At 50.3% G+C, this 19852-nt stretch overlaps 1 protein-coding gene across 1 annotated transcript in view; it reads left to right on the forward strand.

Annotated features, from left to right (window-relative positions):
- Positions 1 to 13659: 13659 nt before the first annotated feature.
- The window catches only part of LOC309884430 (laminin subunit alpha-5-like), a gene marked incomplete at both ends in the record, with an annotated part of 52285 nt that continues 46092 nt past the window's right edge, over positions 13660 to 19852 (forward strand). The window contains 2 exons of the mRNA XM_082773384.1: positions 13660 to 13977; positions 19536 to 19688. Coding sequence (XP_082629510.1) covers positions 13660 to 13977; positions 19536 to 19688 — 471 coding nt within the window. The remainder of the gene's footprint in view (positions 13978 to 19535; positions 19689 to 19852) is intronic.

Genomic DNA, 19852 nt, shown 5'->3' on the forward strand with positions numbered 1-19852 from the left:
CATGTGCTCCTAATTTTATGCATGCCGGGCAGCACTGCTGAGCAGAGCTAAGGATTTTGGTTGTCTGCTGTAGCAGGCCTGGTTTTCAGAAGTTCATTGTTTACCTTAAAATTTAACCGCTTTAAGGCGTGCAGATTTGGACTGCAAGTCATGTTGCCTCTCAAAAAATCTTCTCCCATGGTACACCTTGTGAAATACTCTGGGGTTTAAAAGTGTAAAGGTGGATCTCCCCCCAAAACCCCTGGATGTTTTAGGATGGCTTGGGGGGGCTGAAGGGCCGAGTCCAGCTGGTGCAGGTGGTTTGATGGGGTGGGGAGGATCTGGGAGCGAGCCTACCGAGCTGTTGGGGCCCGATGAAAGCACCAAAAACCACTGCAGAAGCTGTGCCAGAGCCGTAAGATGAGGGTTTGGGGGAAGTGAGCAGGCAGTTTCACCTAAACGTCTGCAGGGTTTTCCCGTGTACCTCCCACCCTCTGCAGTGCCTTTGGACTGCGTTCAGAGCAGCTGTGTCGGGTTGAATGCTATGCTCCAGGGACAAAGTTGGGCTTTGTGTTTGGGGAAGGTGTTTGGGGGATGTTGCCAAGATGGTGTTTTATCACAAATTACCGAGCTGCATCAGAGACCACCCAGATCTCTCCCTGAGAACACGGCTGTGCTTCCAAATTCCTGTCGGGAGACACCATCGCCACCTGTACCTGCAATGGTTCAGGGTGCCTGTCCCCTGCTGATGCCATGGGCCACGCCACGATGTGAGTTTGTCTTTTCAGTCATCCTAGGAGAGGCTTTTACCTCAGTGTGTAGCATCACATCTGCTCTGCCTGCAGCAGATTGCAGCTGGGAGCCTGGCATGCAGGCAAGTCATTCTTCCAAGAAAAAACATGAAATTCACAAGAAAAAAAGGGCTCAACCCAGCTCCCAGATAAGAACTTCAAGTTCTTTTTTTGTTTTGTTTAATTGTTTTTCATTTTATTTCTGCTGATTCATCTTTCCTGAAACTAACTGTGCTATTTGTATCACCAGTCTGGATTTGGCTAGAGAATTCTTCAGCAACACATTTTGTCCTAACATGATTGGTAAGTGTAGGTGAAACAGCACAACTTGTGTGCTCCAAGAATAAAAAACTCAGCTATAAGTGTGTTGACCTGTCTTCTCTCCCCTAAAATGGATGGATCAGTTTTTTTCTGGCCTAGTGACGTGCCACTTTGCTTTACATCATTCCTCCTGGTATTAGGAATGGCTGTCTTAAATCAGCAAGAGCTGGATGTCCTCCTTCTCGACAGCTCCTAGTGCTTACCTGTTTTAACAGCCCTGTACTGAAATAGTTGTGCTTCCAGATGTCTGACTCTTGCAGTCTCACAGGGAAAGCTTAAGATAGGTTTAAAAAAAATAAACTGTAAAAAAAAAAATTATTTTGCATCCCTTTTTATACCTGGGTCAGTTCCCTGTTCTGTTTCACAGCCTGGTTCCACAAATGGTTATGTTGGCACAGCCAGAAGGGGAAGGAGAGCAGAAAGAGATTAGGCTGACACCGCTGCCAAAGACAACATGTTGTCAAGCCATGGCTTCAGTCCCTCCTGTGCAGTGAGCAGCTCTCGTCTATTCTCTCCAGCCCGAAACACAATCAACAACGAGCAAACGAGAATCTGACGCTTCCTCTCCCAAACCCAGCGAGTGCCTGTAATAATAAGGATTTGATAAACTCCACAAAGCGCTTAATCTGCTTCTTCTGTGAGCTGCAGGCCAGGGAACAGCCAGAGAGACACTGAACAGCAAAAGCAGAATAGATTGTAATTAAGTTTAAAGCCCTGTGAAACTCGTACTGCTGTGTGTGGTGGGCTTGTTTTGGAACCAAGTTGGGGTTTGTGCAAGTTCTAATCTTGGTATCAAGTCAAGGCTTGTCCAGAGAAAGTGTACGTACCTTTATTAACATGCAAATCACATACTCTGTTTATTACACTCCCTGCATCCCTCCCTCTAGAGCAGTTTAATGGAAGCAGGCAAGAACTAATTAAATTCCTTTATTCATACCTCATGCTTGAAGTGCAGAGCCCAAGGCAAGAATGCCAATGGGCACACGCCCATGCCCTCTCCGTTTCCAAAACGAGCGTGGCATGCCTGACCTTCACCTCATTAGGGAAGGAATAAATCCCTAGCATGAAGATGAGGATGTCAGGCACTATATGCATAAATCACAAAAGGAGTTTCCAAACGGCTTTCATCTCAGGAGTCCTTAAAAGTTCAGAGCTATGGATCAATCCGGAGTGGATACCTTTCATCAGTAATTCCACATCTGAAGCTCTTTAATAATGTGGGTCCTTTAAATAAAATTCTGAAAGCCCAAACCAGCTGCAGTGGCAGCATACACTCAAGTTAATGACTTTAATTACTATAAAATTACCAGATAGTGTATTTGTAATTTTAATCTCCTAATCCGCAAAGTGCCTTTTTCCCTTTAATGTTTTGAAAGAAGGTAAAACGGCTTTTGGTTGCCTTGCCAGTTTTTCTAGGATCTTTGAAAACTGGAGAGGAACCTTCCACAAATATCCCAGCTGTGGTTCTGAGGTTTCTTTCTTCTTTATTTAAAATATTATCCATTGTATTAACACAAACTTTTTAAAAGCAGGAAGAGGACCTACCCCAGCAAACCAACCATTCTGCATTTAAGAGGATTTCTTTGGTTACCTGGATGACTGTACAAAGGTTCTGCACCATCCAAACCTTCCCTAAAGTGCTGAGGAAATTGCAGGTTATTACACGGGTAGAAAATATCACACTGAAAACCAGCAGTTGAAGAATAAACCCATGACGAGTCTCTATTATGTTTCCAACTGCCTGATGTGAAATGTTATGTCTGGAAAACCACACCAACATTTTTGCACGGAGAGATCCCAAAGTGCTTCCCCGTGGTTATCATCAAAGTTTTCTGACCTCTAGGGTTGCAGCAGCCTTTCTGCACAGCAGCTCATCCTCTGGGACGAACCAAAGTTCTCCAGCTCATCAGGGCAGCTCGCAGAGAGGCTGCCTTAGCACCCAGCCACAGCTTCCCCAGCTCATAGCCTCGGAGAAATACCGGAGAAATCTCTCAGCCTGCTGTGTGCATCAGAGCTGGTAATGGTTTTTCCATTCACCAGCCCTTGGAATGGAGTTTAGGGATCATCCCGATTCTGAATTGTGTCAATCCTGGCAAACGTGTCAGTTTTTGTGCTTGCTATTTAATCTCCAGGAAGGTGACTTGGAGAGGCCTGACCGCACGTGTGGGATATTCACTGCAGTTTATTTGACATAAAAAATCAAGCAGGGCTTAGCTGGTTTTACCAAAGTTAAAAGTCCATCACCAGCTGATGGCTGAGCGCAGCTCTCACAGCTTTTATTCTCATAACACCCCACTGTGACTGCTACTACTTTTGATTTTGAGTTGGTGATGAGACGCAAAGATAAAGCTACATGATGTGTCCAGGGTAATGCAGGAAGCTAGCAGGGAAGGGATTTGAGCCTCAGCTGTAGCCCAGGTTCTTGGCTGTGGCACCATCTTTCTCCGGGGTGTTAGAAACAGGCTAACAGCTCTTCTGCTTTGGAGGAAGCTCCTATTTTCCTATTTGATATCTTTTCCTACTGGGGGGGGGGAATATTTTTAAGTGTCAAATAGCTAGCTGTTCCTATTAAGCTACTGGAGGAATAATGTGCATGGAAAAAGCTCAGATGTTTTCCCAAATAGGAAGTAATTTAGATTTCAGATTAATGCCTGTGACAATGGAAATATGTAAAATCTTTTCCTGATATGGAGCCCAAACTATGGCGAGTTCTTATCTGTGGTGGACACGGGTGTAAAAAGCAGCTCGTGCTACGTGGAAGGGACAAACACTGACGAAAGGTGTAAATGCCACCTTTACTGCAGCACGCCCAGGCTGTGCTGGGCACTAACAGGGTGAGCCAGTTGGTGCTGGTGAAAGGCTTAGGAGTGAGCAGTAATGTTCCCGTGTATCCCCTATAAATTGACTCTGAGGAGCCCATCCATGCATGCAGCACAGAACCGAACTGTGCATGAGCCCTTGGTGCCAGGAGAGGCTGTGCTGCTGTATCCGTTGTTCCTCTTTGCTGAATAATTTGTTTTTTCAGCAATATGCTGTGATGGGCACAACCCAGGCAGGCACCAGGAGGTGTGAATATCCTGTGCAGGTTGCAGTTTTTACTCACCAGTCAGGCAAATATCGCAGCCAAAATGCCCCTGTTCTGCATCCCCTCTTCTGGTAGCAAACCTTGCGCTGCCTCTTTCCAAGCCTTTTCAGTGTCTTGTCTGCAGAACCACAGCTGCAGCATCGCAGCAGCCCTTTGCCACACACCCTGAGCTGCAGGAAGGAGATCAAAATCTGCTGTGACCTTTTGCTTTCACCAGGAAAGCAAGGCCTTAACTGGCCGAGGCTAATTCCTGCAGAGGACGTGGTTATGGCTCGTGGCCCACTCGGAGATGAAAGCCCACAGGCAGGTGTGGAGACTCAAGTCATCGTGTAGCTGCAATAGGATATAGCTCAGTGGTCACCACACAGGAGTTACAGGGTGTTAGCTGAGCTGTCCTCAGCCTTTCAGCTCAAATGCTTGGAGAGCTACTGACATTCCCCCATTTAACCAAAGAAAGGAAATCAGAGCGCATGTTGTCGCTCTGCCTGCCCCTGATATTGCAGTTGCCCTCTCTCACGTCTACAAAAGGAATCTTGGAAGCTTTTTGTGCTGGAAAAAAATAGGTGTCTGAATTCTGAGATTCCCCAAATGAACACATTTTATGCATTTCCAAAACACTGAAAATATGTGACAACTCTTGGTCTTGCCAGTCTTCCCCTCTCGCAGGCGCTGTGCCCCTGATCCCACTCAGGGAAGCAAATTGTCAGACCTGTACTCCCAGCAGCAAGAGCTGGACTGTGGGTTATGAAGAGCAGGGGTGCAGAGTTATCCTCTCAGGGACCTCTAAATCCTCAGTTCTGTCAGTGAAAGGAGCTTTGCAACAGGAAAATAAAGGGTTATCTGGATGGCTGGGATGGAGGGAGCCAGTGCACGGAGAGAGCCTGAGTTTGGAGTGGTGATAGCACCCTGCTGCTGTCAGCTGTGGTTTACAAAGGAGCCACTCATGTTCCCTCTGCTGTCACGGTCCTGTATATGTGGGACCGTCCCAGCCTCTTGGGGAACAGCGGCACTGCAGCTCGGGGGATATCTTTGCAGGTCCCTACTCAAGCAAAAGAAAATCTCTGATCTGTGCAAGCCTTAAGCTTTACGTGGCCAAGGGCACGTACCTGAGCAATTCGGATTCCACCCATCAGAAGTGTAACAGCGTGCATGCGGTGCCTGGGAGCTTGCAGAGAGGGAAGTGATGGGAAAAGGTGGCTTGTTCAGGTCAGGTAAGGATCTCTGCCGGTGCCTTTCCCTGTGTCCTGGGGTTCTGCTGCTTTTCTTTCACACCGATGGTTTTATGTTGCTGAAAACTGTGAGCTGAATTTTGCTGCCGAGGGGCTGGTGAGGGCCGTGCATGCAGCGCTCCTTGCTTTGCATTGCACGAGGGCCCTCCACATTCCTCACCTGCTACGCTCGCTGATAAGGTTAGCAGGGGAAAGAAAATGTTGCTAAATGCATTTTAACAGATGAGTGCAGTTTGCGCTCAGCTGTTAGGCTGGGGTTTGTTCTGCCTTAGGAAACGCCGGATGGGAAATATTAGCTTGAATTAGCGAGAAGTGCAAGATGAAAGCGAAGGGACGATTGCAAAGTGAAGCCCTGCAAATTTCCCCTGCACTCAGTCAAAGTACAAAATAATCAGATTAAGCCATAACTGTGTAAATGGGGCCTGAGTGTGTTTGCTCTGCTTACTTGGTCGTGCATTCAGGGCGTTCGGAGTGGTGTAACTATAGCCCAGGAGGTATTAGTCACGCTGGGAGAACTTCAGTGAATATAAGAGGGCTTCATCTGGGCAGTTACCAAGGCAACTCTTGCTAATATTTCATTACAATGCTTTCGCCCTCTCCAAGTCCCACGGATTAGGACTGGGAATCTCGGAAAGAAGAGTTTATTGTCAATATTGTGCTTGGATTGAGTGCATCCCCGGGAAGAATAAAAAAATAAAAAGGCAAAGCATTCTCCATAGGCAAAACCCACAATGTGCAGCTGGAGCTAAACTCTGTCACCCGTCACTTCCTTGTGCCCTGTGGAGTGTCTTGGGCCATAAATAATCTCCCTCTTTCCAGCTCTGAAGTGGCAATGCAGGTATGGATGTCTCCTCATGCTCAAATCAAAGTAATGCAAACACAAGGGCATTTGGTGGTGGTGGTGCAAAACCAGGGTGCTGACTCCTGTGTGTCCGCGTTGATCTTTGTTACTCCAGAGGAGCTGCCCTCTCCCACACCTTCTGTTGCCCGTGCCCTTTCTGGAGTGAGAAGAAAATGCAAAAGCCCTGCATCGAGACTGGTTTTTATCTCAGTGGTTTGTCTGCAGAAGGTTACAGTAAGGGTAACTCCTGTCAGGGTGGCTGCTCCTTGCTTCCCATCCCTCAGCCAAATCCCCCTGGCTGCCTGCTGACCCAGCACAGCCTGCTGGGGTGGCAGAGACCCCACGTCCTCCCTACACCAGTGTCACTGGTACCAGCCATTCAATTTCCTGGACTTGGGGAATAAGGTTATTTCCCACGTTCAAAAACTGCTTTGAAACTGCTTTTGAACTGCTTCATTTCAACCTTTTTTTTTTTTTTTCAGACTGCATCTAACCTCTTTACCAGCTGGCACTGTTTATAAGACCCACGGTTCTGATTTCATCTGGGAAAACATGTGCAGAGCAATTAGAAAAGCTGCTGAGGAGCGGCAAAAAACTGGAGCTTTACAGCCAGAACGTGGCTTCCCCGCTTCATTCAGCTTGGTGCTTTTTTAAATGCTGCTGATTGGAGGTAGCAGGGAGATCCCAAATTTAAGTGTTTGTTCAATAAGTCTATTGCATTGCTAGGTCCGTGCACATCCCTCTAATTCTTATCCTTATGACTGACATGAGAGCTATTCCTGACAGCCAGGGTGTTTTAGGCTGGGCATCCCCCTAAGCTGGCAAAACACACATACAAACCAAAGGATATCTTCTGGTCTGGTATATCTGCTGAGATGACCCTTCCTGTGGGATGAGCTTGGTTCTTGAAATGTTGCTGAGGCCTGTTTTTTTTTGTCCCTAATGACACTTTTCATTAATCATCTGTAATTTATCATTAAAGAAATGGGACTTCATAGGAAAATACCAATCCTATTATCCTGGCTGGCAGAGAAGGTAGCCTGTTTATCAAGTCCATGTACTAGAATTTGATAGTGGTAGGGCTTTAAGGCACGGTTTAGGTCTCATCAGTCCTGGGGAAACTGGCTCTGTGTGATCTGATAAATGAGAGTTAGCCCTAACAGGACCCAAGCATGTTCACACTGCGGAGATCAGAAGAGTATTTGAACGTGTCCTTGCTGTGTTGGGACTCCAGTTAGCAAGAGGCACCAGTGGGCACCTGTCTCCTTGTTTTCACAGGGAGTTAGTGCAGGCATGGTGGGCTGGTGGAGATTTCAGCTGGTGCTGGAGGGCAGCACCCCGGGGAGCATCGCAGCGTGTGTGTCTGGGCAGGTGAGGCACAGCCACGGCGCACAAAGGCAAAACAAGCAACCTGCGGCTGTCACACGGATCTGAGCACACCCCTCCGGTCAAGTTTAGATTGTAAGTAGAAAGATTCCCCAAACACAATCAGATAAGCAGTTCTGAATCACTCTGACTACAGGAAAGAAATCTGACCTCCAAGTCCCCAGGTGTAGGTGAAAAGTTACTGACAAAAGGCCAGCTGGGAGGCAGGAGCTGTTCTCATAGCAGCAGCTCTGTGCTGTCCTGGGGAGCAGGTGTAATTTGTGTCCGTGCTGTGCTGCAGTAACCTAGCAAACAGCCCACGAGCTCTGTTTTGTGCTGGTTTAGTAGTGCTAATAAAATCAGAGTTTTTCCCTGATGTAAGCAAACCCGCAGCTTTCCAGCTGAATGGAGGCACAGTTAATGAAAACGCAGTCACAGGGGCAGGGCAGGCAGAGGGAAACTATGCAGCAGTCAGCTGTGCCTTGCCTTTCTCATCTGGGTGAGATCTTCCTTTAGCTATGCTAGCTACTAACTTGCTCCAGGACCCATTGTTTCCAGAGTTATTTGTGACATTAGCACGAGCTCTCAAGAACGGCTAGGAGAAAAGAAACCCCTTGAATGGAAATGCAGCGGATGATTTCGCCCAAGCAGTCCTTGTTGGCATGAATTACTCCTCCCACTGCAGCAACAAAAAAATGTGTGGATGTGCAGTAGAAGTGCCAACTATTCTTTCTGAGATCCCCGAAGAACCTTGCACCTGATCATCACCACCTGGGTTTTGAAAAACGGGATGGGATCTGATCTTTCTAGAGGGCAGCAGGGGTCTGTCATGCCCCCGTGCCTGAAGAATATTCCTGCACATAGCCACAGGGCACAGGGACAAGTGCGGGTGAAGTCATCTGTGGGAGAGTGAACTTCCTGGTATTCCAAGAAGTTACAGTGACAGGCTAGGAGAAATCCTGTTCTCTGAGTCAGCCTTGAGTCAGTCGCCCTCGTGCAGTGCTGGATCCGTCCCACCCTGGGTGCAGGCAGTACCAGCCTGTTCTGTCTGTGCGTCTCTGGCTTCCCCCACTGCTTGTCCACACTCGAGGGGCTGCATTAGCTCCCATCACTGCTGCTTTTCATCCCAAGCACATTTGCTCATCCCCCTGCTTCCTCTGGGGCTTCGATTTGACCCGGTAGCCTCCGTTCTCCTGCGGTGCTGCGCAGCCACCGTGCCTCACCCTAGAAGTAGCCGCACTTTTCTGGTGGGTGAGCTGATCTCTGCTGACATGTCAGCTCGTTAAATCCGCAGGGCCCTTCAGGGCCATTCTGGCTGAAGGGAGAGCCGTGTGGCGTAAATCTAAAGCGTGGTTTAGTTATTAACATAAAAAGCAGCTGTGCTCCTGTTAGATTTGTGCAAAAAAAAAAACACGTAGCTAACGATGACCAAGCCTAAAGCATGCCTAGCAGACGGCACACGCGCACGTTTTCAGTGCACGCCGGAGTAATATGGAGGTCGGGCTTTAAAGGAAAGTATTTGGGCCCTTGCCAGGTAGACAGACAGCATGAATGAAACACCTGTTCTGGCTTTGGGAGGGTTTTGGAAGCAGTTGATTACAGGGAAGGTACAGGCTGACCTTAAAGTGAATTGAATTCTCTGGTGTAGAGTAACATGTCCTGCTAGATTATGAAACCTCTTGATCTATTCGTGCAAGTGTCCTCCGCAGACAAAACACAGATGCGTGCCTTTTTTTTGTTTGTTTTTAACTAAAAGGTGCTGCCCAGGCATGGCGAATTGACCAGCTATGAATCAAAATAGTCTTTCTCAAATTTGAATGAATGTCGAAGTGGGAACGCTGTACAGGAAATAAAGATAAGATACATTAAAGGGATTTTACAAAGGGGAAAAAAAGCTATTAATTCCAGATGTCTTTTAATCCTGCTCTTGCTTTTTTGGAGCTTCTGAGTTTTAGGAGTTTTCATTTTCACATAATGCAATTCAGTTTTGAGGAGATACAAAGGAGATTGCCTTTCCAAGAGCTGTTTCCCATTGCATCACTGTATCAGGCTGCTTTGGTAGGGTTTGTCCAATTTTAACTGTGCTTCTGCTAACATTGCAAAACCAGCATTGGGAGTATTTTAATCAAAGTAGAGGGTGCTTGTATAACACCACAGTATAGAATATTATGGCTTGCAGTAGAGGGGCAGATTAAGCAGTGTGGGGAGTCTGCTCACCCCTTCTGGCCTTCGGCTTTGTGCATTCCTAAGAACAAGGCTGAGAAAGCGAGGCAGATCGTGCTCAAATTCCTCATGCCTTCAGCGAAGCTTTGCAGCCATTTCCCAGCGCAGACCCAAACCGTGCCCAATCCCCCAAGATGCAGGAGGGTTGAAGAAGCTGTAATTGAGCTGTCAGTTTGGAGAACAAACAGGGAAAATGTACTTTGAGTCGCTGTTTGGGGGCTGTTTGCACAACTGTCTGTGTGTGCAGGCGTGGGGGGGGCTGTGTGAACAGGGAGCTCCTCTTCACGCTTCTTCGAGCTGAGCAAACCCAATGCAAGCACACTGGGAGACAGGGACTCGAAACCTGCTGATGTCTTCTGCTTTGTGCTGTTTTACAGTCCTCTCAGGTACAGCCTGTAAAATTATGAAGCTGGAGGCGTGCTTGAAGGCTATTGATTGCTCTGGTGGCTTGTGCTGGTTCAGTTCCAGCTCATGTGGAATTAATTCGCAGCATCTAGTAGCTGATCTTGACGCACGTGTGTCGGGACATGACCTGCTTATGAAAATGGTGATGTAGGTGCCATGTTGTTAGGTCACCACCCAGCAAAGCTCAGGAAACACATTCCTTCACACCGCTTGCAGCAGAGTAGTAGAAAAGTAATTAAATCTGCCTTAAGACAACATGTTCCTGACCCCACATAATGCACGGTACAGAAACCATATGCTGGGTTATTTCTCTTGGCTCAGGCCCTGCTTGCACTGACAGCTCTGAATGTAGTGCTACCTTGCTAGGAAGTCCTGTGCAGGAAGGCAACACTTCTCCTTCCACTGGCCATACGTTGGTTTTCTCAGAGTGTGGAGCTTCTTTGCTTTCTCTGTGTAATTTCTCTGTGTAATAGACAACACAAAGCCAGTTAATTTATTACCAGCAAGCAGAACCTGTTGGTATTCCCACCGGATTACTCGATCGGCCTCACTTCTGTCTGTGGGACATGCAGAGGTTAAAAGGGGACAAGTAGATAGGAAGGCTGGTGACTGCAATTTGATGAATCTTTGTTCAGGTTTAGAAACTGGGTTCCCTAACTGAGGTAAGCTTTGGGGAGCCCAAGCCTTACATTTGTTCTCAGACCTCTCTGAAGCTCTTTCTTTCCCATCACCCTCCCCAAATGCTGGCATTTCTTCAGGTTTGTGGTTTCTGGTGGCAGCTTCTTGGAAAGCTCTTCATGGTTCTACAATTTTTAGGAAGGCAAAACGAAAAACTCCAGTGGAATTCAGATGCCTTTAGTGGCTGCAGATGGATAGCAGCCTGGCTGAAGTCATGTCGCTACACGTAGTTTGGGAGAACTGTTGAGCAGGATTGCCAGGGGCGGGATTTTTTCAGTTCTTTCTGCAGTCGGTGGTGGATTGGATTTAAACGGAGAGGTCTTTTCTGCTTCAGCACCTCCAGTGTGAGAGTCTATCACCACAGCTTCATGAAGCCAAGCGAAGAAGCACCATTGCTTGGCTCAAGACGCTAGTAAAATTCAAAGGGGAACAGGAGTAGATAACGTGAATAGTAAATGTCCAGAGCTGTTGAATTTAGTGCTTTAAAAAAGCTTCCTAAATGGAAGAAAGGCTTTGGTGTTCAACCAGATTTCCAGCTGTTGTAGACCAGGGAGGTCTTTTTGGGAGCAGAGTGTTCTTTGTCTGCCTGTGTCACCTGCGATGGTTGCTGCTGGTGGCTCTCGGGTGAGATGTGTGGCCAGGGGACTTGTGTCGGGGCCAGATTAGCAAATACATCCTGCCTTGTTTTCCTGTTAGTGGCTGGCATCGGGATGGGATTTCAAGCCTGGTAACCTCAGCTTTTTGGTTAACCTCAAAATTGGGTGTTTAGCTCCATTATAAACCCACTGCCCCTTTCTTTTAGTGATTTGAGAAGAAAAAAACAAACACTCAGAAACCTCTTTCTTTAAAGCATTTCCCTTGCTTCCCTGAGCACTCCCATACAGGTGGCCCCGGCGTGTTTCCAGTCCCTGAGCTGCTGTTGCAGAGTAGCTCTGCGGCTGATTGAGGCCAGCTCGGGCTGCAGAAGGGGCATTTTTCCTGCAGGGTGCTGCTGAGCCTGTGCCACAAAACCCACGTGCTAGCTGTGATTTCGCTCTGGATGGATTGTTCACTTCCTTTAATTGCCTTTTGGAGGGGTGATTAATTACGTGCCACAACATTACCACTAGAGGGATTACAGATATTAGACTGGCCCGAGTGTTTTGCCTTGTAACAATCTTGTGGGGGTGGGAGAAAGCTATTTTCTTAATCTGTGCCCTGCTTTCCTTGTTAACTCCTTTCATGTATTCGCAGATGCCATGGGGTATAAGCAGCTAATGAAATATGGCGTTAGATAAAGTTTGAGGAAGTTTTAATTCCAGCTCTGTGGCGTATTGGTTTCCTGTCCATAAACACGTTAGTTAACCATTACTGCAGATCAGAGGTGGTACACTCAGAGGTGGTTGTTCCACGTTCCCCAGAGCAAGCTGCCCACCTTAATGTGGACTTCAAAGGGCAAAGGCTGCCCGTGCTTTTTAAAATAATTTGTTTTCAAGGGTTCTATTTAGCTTTTAAATTATATATTCACCTGCTAAGTAGTAAGACCCGGCATTAAGTGGGAAAAGCAGGGGGAAAACCTCCAAAGAGATGAGCAGGAATGGGTTAAAGACGCCTGGAAGCCCTTTAGGAACCCTGTGGAGCTGAAGGGGTTTGGAGGCTGTGGTCAGTGCTTGCTGGCCGTGTGGCAGCGGGCACCCTGCAGCACCCTGCGCTCAGCCCTGGTGTCCTGGTGCAGCGTGGGCTGTGCGTGCCCGGGGACAGGCAGCAGTGACTTTTCTCAGCAGGATGGCTCCTGCAAACTGGCCACCAAAAGGACACGGAGATGGCGATGAGAGGCGGTGGGCAAATGCTCAGCAGCAGCCTCTGAGGACCTGGGCACACTTAGGAGCTTGTGGTGCTTGTGGTGCGGGGTTCAGACACGACAGGTCTCCAATGTCTGGAGTCCAGGCCTGATCTCAGTTGATTTATTCTGTATTTTCTTAGTGTAAAGAAAGAGCACGAGGCAGTTCAGGCACACCTTTTATCAGAACAGCGTATTGCTTGATTTGGGAATTGAAGAGGAGCTTGCACGTGGTGGAAAATCAAAGCATGTTTCTGATGGGTTTGGTGGTGTGTGTAACTGACTGTTTTGGTGATGTGTTTTGCTGTTTGGGTGATGCATATAACTCACTGCTTTGGGGATGCGTACAACTAACTGCAGAGTTCAGTTTCTTACCCCAAAGGTGCCTTCCACCAACCCGTCTGCCCTTGCAGGTCGTGCCATGGGGGGACAGCACCGGGGGGGGCAGATGGGGAGCAGGAGAGTAAGGAGAGAGCTCTTACTCTCGAGGAGAGTAAGTCGGGTTCTGTGTGGGACCTTTTAACGCTTTGTTAATTAGTAATAGGGCTTTTTCCTGCAGATAAACCAACCTATCGGCTAATGGAGTTTATTAACGCCCTGAAAACACCGGCGAGCGAGCCCACGGCAGCGCCGCGCCGCAGACACAATGCCCACATTGTTCCCCGCGAACATCCTATCCCTTCCATTCCTTAAAAACCAACAAAAAAAAAAAAAAAAACCTGCTTCACCCCGTTTGGCCTCTCCTCCCCTAAAGCCTTTAAGGGGGGGGGTTCCCAGGGCGAGGCCGGCTCCGGGGGGCGAGGGGGGGGTCCGGAGGCGGCGCCTGCCGGGGCTGAAGTAGGGCGGGCGCGGCGCGCCGGGGCGCACAGCCGGGGCTGGGGCTCGGGGGAAGCCGCTGCTCGCCCCCGCTGCCTCCGGGGAAGATGGCGAGGGAGGCCGAGCAGGGAGGCGAGAGGCCGGGGAGGGTGTTGAGAGGGTTACTGGGGATACTGGTGGTACTGGTGCTGCTGGTGGTGCCGCCCGCTGCTGCCGCCAGCCCCGCAGCTTCGTTCCCCGGAGACGTGAACGGGCACAGCCTGCACCCGCCCTACTTCAACCTGGCCGAGGGCACCCGCATCTCCGCCACCGCCACCTGCGGGGAGGAGGCGGTGGGAGCCGGCAGCCGCCGAGCCGTGGAGGATCTGTACTGCAAGCTGGTCGGGGGGCCGCTGGCCGGGGGGGACCCCAACCAGACCATCCAGGTAGGGCGGCGAGGGGGAGGCTCGTAACGCGGGTGGGGTGGTGGAGCTGCACCCCGGGATCCCCCTTTTTGGAAGGGTTGGGGGGGTCTAAGGGAGTCTGAGCCCCCTTTTTGTGCCCCTCTGGCCCTTGCTGCCTTGTCCCAGCCCTGCCACCCTGCTGTGGGTGCCAGAGGAGGGGGGGAGGCTGCGTGAGGGGCACAAACCCCCAGGACCCCCACTGGTGTTTTCCCATGTGGCCGGAGTTGATGCAGAGCCGGTGTCCTCCGGATCATGGGGGGCTTGGGCACCCCAGGAGGGGGTGAGGGGCGGGTTGGGGTGCCCCCAGGCACCCCCCTCCAGCCTGGCTGGGCTCTGTGGGAAGCCCCCTGGAGCAGCCAGGGCACGGAGCACACGTGCTCTGCTTTGCCGGGCTCCCCAGAAGTCGAACACGTGAAGCGTGGCTCGCTGGGCTCCCAGGGCGTTATTTGCACAGGGGTTGGCTCTTTATGGCCCTACGGCCTGGGTGAGCCAGCCCCTGAAGTCCTCTGCCAGCCCGAGAATCGCTGTGCCACACGTGGTAATATTTAGCTTTGGGGGGGGTTAACTCTGAAATCCCCCCTGTGTTCTCTGGGGCATTAGGATGAGCAGAGGGAAAGTTAAGAGGAGAGTTTTACAAGCAAGCATCAGGTGACTTAGCTCAGGGGTCCCATTTTAAGCAGCCCGGAGGGAGCACGCAGCCAGGAATGCAGATGGTGTAAAAACTGCTGTGCAGCTTAACTGCCCCGGCCCTCTTAAAAAGAAGGAAGAAGAATTGTAAACAGGCTTGTAAAACACTTGCTTTAGCTGCAGGAACGCCGGACCTGCTGCCCCCCTCGGGGCAGCCTGAGCAGGGAGAAGCAACTCTGCCTCGAAATGCTCCTGCAGCACGAAACCCTCTGCAGAGCCAGCAGCTGCTGCCCACCAGCGTGTGCTGCTTGTGGGGTCGGTGGTGCCAGGTCACCTGTTGCAGCAGAGCGATGGGATTGTCCCTTCTGAAGGCAGCAGGGATGAGGAGCGAGGGAGAAGCGTCAGCTTCTGGGAGAGAGCCTTCCTCGGCCTTTTGTTGGGGTTGGCTTTGTTGTAAGATGAGCTTCTGAAGCATTTTTCTCATTCTGGCCGCATTCTCCTGAGCCTGTGCCTGACGAGGAATTTTCTGGCTTTTGTGTTTACGAGGTGGAATTTTGCCCCGTTTGTCAGAGAAATTGTTGAGGATGTTACTGGAGGGCAAAAAGCTGATGGAGTCTCCTCTGAGAGTTTAAAAGTGATCTGTTTCACTTTGCTGTGCTGTAAAACACCAACTGGAGCAAGCTTTGCTTTAAGCAGCAGTACGGGGAGACCCTCGGGAGCTACCTGAAGTCATTTTGCCTACAGGGATGCACTTTTTTTTTTTTTAATGTATAAAAAAGAAAGGAAAAGTAAAGAATGAACTGCTGCTGTGTGCAGTTACAAACAGATGTGAATAACCTCTCAAGCAGAAGTAGGAGGATAAGGCTACTTAGAAAAGCTGGCAGGTGTGGGTCTGTGTTTATCCCTCTCCTTCTGTCTGTATGCTGGCCCCACACACTGTGCTACGGGGCCTAGTGACTAAAATAAACCACGGGGGCTTGTGCCAGCCTCGGGGATAACTCATCCTCCACGTACAGCCCTTTCCTGGTACCACGGGGTGTGCAAATCCTCCTGAATTCCCCCAGCTGCCGTACAGGGCTCCTTGGTTGCAGGTTTTGCTGCAGTCCCCTCCTGTCCCCTGCACAGCTCCGGCACAGGATCCTTTGATCTGAGCACCGCTTCCCAGGCCAGTGCTCTTTGGTAGGGCTGAAAGCTTTAGAAAACTCCTTTTGTAGTGGCTCCTTTCCGTGACCACAGGCAGCACCTAGAGGGGAGGGGAGGAAGCAGGAGGCTGGGAGCAGAGGTCAGAGTTCCCAATTCATCCCCTTGAGGGGTTTTGGCACCACCCGGTGACTAAAGCAAAGAGGGGGGTGGGAGGGAAGTGTTCAATTTAGGCAGGCTGCAGTGGCAATAAGGAGCTCCACACACACGTCCTTGGTATTTGTGTGTCCCACCGCAGTGCCTGCCCTTACCCATTCACCTGCTCGGTGCCGTTTGTGTGTGCTGGGGCCCTGGTGTAAAGGGGCTTTGCATCAGGAACTCAGGAGTAATGCCTCCTGGGACCCTCCAAGGGATTTCCACCTGCTGTGGCGGTGAAGGGAAGTTTGGGAAAGCATTAACGCAGCCGTCGTGTTTTCTGCCTTTCATTTGATATCGTCGTAGACTTTTAGGAAAGGGAATTCATGCACTTTTAAAACATGATATTGTTAAAATGGCGATAATCGTTGAGCTTTCTAAGATAATGCTGCCCTAAAGACACTCGCAGTGTTCTTGGCACAGCTTGTGGGAAGGCTCTAAACCTTTTCAAGGAGTTTCCTTTGCTTTATTGAGGGCTCTTTGGCAGAAGACAGCATTTCTGACCACGGGAGGCTTTTCAGCCTGTAAGGATGTGAGGCGAGGCGGTGCTGAGGTGCGCTGAAAGGGACTCCCAGGAAGGTTTGCTCCCCTCCTTCCCCTCATTAATCAGCGGGGCCAGGCCCACCTTAATGAGAAGTGCCTTTGAGCCACCTATTGAAGCTGAGACAAAGGGGAGATTACAGGTTTATTTTTCTCATCAGGCTTTACCGAAGATGCTTGTAAGCTATCTGTCTCCCCAGGCAGGGGCAGAGGCACAGCGGGGTGCTCGGAGCTTCCCCATCCCACCCAGTTCCCCGGGGGCTATTCCTGAGCCCTGCCAAAGCCAGCAGGGGCTGCAGATGATTGCTTGATTTCAGGAGATTAGCAGTACAACAATAAGGGAAGCTACTGGCATTAATTGAGGCAATTACCTTAAAACTTAAAAACGTGCAACAAGCCGGACTGATTTCACATCACCACCTCGGGTGCTTTCATTTGAAACCTGCCCTCACCTCAGCCCTGCTGCCACAGGGCTCTGGTTTGCGTGTTGAATTGCACCTGAGCGGCATTGGTGCTTACGGGAGGTCTTGCCTGGGTGTAACAGAGGAGGTCTGAATCTGTTTGATTCCTGAATGTTGTGGCATTTGCTGCCCTGTGTTCAGCAGTGAGCAGCATTTCTTCATCCTGCGCTGCGTCACACAACAGCTGGTTGGGTGGCTGCAGTGCTGTACGCCTCACTTCCGTGCTTCTGTGTGTGAAGGTACTGGGCTTTGGGGGCTTAACTGCAGCTGAAATGGAGTAATTCTTAGGGCAAGCTGCTGTAGCTTGCAGGAGACGCCTGGTGAGCTCGGGGTGAGCAGCTGGTTGATCTGGGAGGACAGCCCCGGTAACAGCTCGTGGAGCACCTCCTTGCCTTGCCTGCAATACAGCTTTTTGCACCCCGTTTCCAGCCCCGCTTACCTCAGCCCAAACCGCCTGGGCTGGGTCACGCTCCCTGTGGTTTTCCGCTAAATGAGATGAGGAGAGCAGAGGTTGGGTCATGGCAAGGCCAGATAAACCAGGACAAAGCCATCTGCTTGCCCCGAGGCGAGCCCTGCCAGCGGGGTGCCGGGCCAGGCTTTGTGCTTGGGGGGAACTTCAGAGCTCCTATTGATGGGAGTGGGAGCAGGAGCAGGCCTTGCAGGAAGCTGCTCTCCATTCACATCTCCTCCTTATCTCCCTCCCTTTGCAGTTTGCTCTGATAGCAGCAGTTCTGTGTTCCCTGAGTTGCTTTGCATCTTCCCTGCACTGCCGAAGCTCTTTCTGTGGCATACCTTGGTGCCATCCACACCTCTCCTGCTCTGGTAACCTGCTGTCCGCCTACCCAGTGCCTCTCAACTGTTTTTTAATTAAAATCCTCCACTGATGGCAGAGCTTCCCTTTCCCCAGAGAGACCTGGTGTGCTGCACAGGAGCACAACTTGCTTTAATATGCACAAATAACTGGAAACGATTCTCACCAGATCTAGGTCCAGCTCTAATGAAACAACTAATGAGCAACTGGTGCATGGGGGGGCCGTGATGCTTTTAACAGCAAGCTTAGCTCAGCTGTTGACGTGTTACCAGCCCCCTGGCAGCTAACACATGCAGGCTGCTCAGCGGTGCCGAGGGATAACATCAGCATTACAAATGTATAGCAGCTGAGCCTAATTTTTAGTCCCCTCTTATTAAGCTTGAATTGGCTGCCACCCATCAGCGCGAACGCTCGGTTCGAAACAGTTTTTGCATCCGTAGCAAGAATCTGAAGTATGAAAGCACTTTGGGTTTTGTTTTTTATCCCCGTTTTGTAACCTTTCCTCATTTCTCCTGGTCTCAGCGGTGTGCATCGTGCAGCAGAGCTTTCCACACAACCAGTTGCACCGGTTCCCCTTGAGGTTTGTGCTCAGGACTGGGTCAGTTTTATCTGCTCTGCTCGCCCTCCTTGCTCGGGGCGTGCTCCAGCAGGACACATCCTGAGCTCTCCGTCCAGCAGGAGCTCCCTGCCTGGCACCAGCGTGGTTTCAGCTGCCCTGTTCTTTGTCCTGGTGCCTACCCATCTGCTGTTTCCACCTTCCTGGGGGAGTTAATTAAGAGGTGTGCTCGTCTGGCACAATTTGCATTGCATAATTGCCTGCAAATAACATGGCCGTGGGGAGGAATGCAGGGAATTCTCAGTTCCCTTTGCACTGCAACTCTCCCAAAGTTTGGGGCATCTGGAAAATCTCTGGGGTGGCTGTGCCTTGCCTCAGCCCTCCTAGGGGCGCACGTGGAGCAAGCAGGAAGGAGACTGCCAGTCTTGAAATCGTGTACCTGGTGTAATATTAAAGCTGGCTGCAGCTGGGACAGGCAAGGGCAGCTTGTTTGCTGGGAATAGCTGCAGCTTTTAAAGGCAAATCGCCTGCAACAGAGTTCCCTTTCAGGCTCTGTAGCAGCAAGTCGAGTGACAGAACGGGGGCTCCACAAAGCAAGTTCCTTGCAGGTTTCCTTGCGAGTGGGTCAGATTCATTTGTGCGTTAAATAGGAAAGAAAGAATTGCCCTTAACAGCTCAGGGCTTTGTCTGATCCTGCTCAGGAGGTGCTGTTAAAGTTGCAGAGCTGTTTGTTGGTTTTTTGTTGGTTTTTTTTTTTTTTTTTTTTCTGGCAGCGTGTCCAGGGAGCTGACAGAGACACTTGCACCACAAAAGCAAGGCAGAAAAGACTTCATGAGAGTGATTGCAGTGGGGTCCCTGGCCAAGTGACAGCAGGGGCTGTCCCTTTCGGGCCTTGCATTGAAGCATCACCAGCAAAAGGGACTTGGCTGCTACACCATTAAGCTTGAAAACGTAGCTGAAAGGACTGTGCTTGTGAAATCATGGGTTGACAAGGAACAGATTGCGGAGTTGGACAGGAGAACTGGCAGCCTGGGTTCGTAGGGATGACTGAATGGCCCAGGTCAGGATCTCCGGGTATTGGCAGGGCTGTGAGTGGCAGCCTCAGCACAGGAGCCACGGGCTGGTGGCCATGGAGCTCGGGCTGCTGCTGGGCACAGTGGGTCGTGTTTTCCTGGCTACCATTAAGTGCTGTCTCTGTGCTTTCCACCAGGGCCAGTACTGCGACATCTGCTCCTCGGCGAACAGCAACAAGGCGCACCCCATAACCAACGCCATCGATGGGACAGAGCGCTGGTGGCAGAGCCCCCCGCTGTCCCGGGGGCTGGAGTTCAACCAGGTCAACGTCACTCTGGACCTCGGACAGGTAAGCCAAGTCCTGCTTGGGTGTGTTGGAGGCTGTGCTGCCGAGGACCGGCCCTTCTGGGCTTCTGAAGTCCTTTAGTGGCCTTAGCTGTGAGGCTGAGATGAGACCTCCTCATTTAATGGCATTTTCTGTTAAAACTTGGAAGGGAAAAACCTCGTCTGTCT

The sequence above is a fragment of the Aythya marila genome, assembly GCF_965140915.1.
Source record: "Aythya marila genome assembly, chromosome: 16".
In the NCBI taxonomy this organism is placed as follows: domain Eukaryota; kingdom Metazoa; phylum Chordata; class Aves; order Anseriformes; family Anatidae; genus Aythya; species Aythya marila.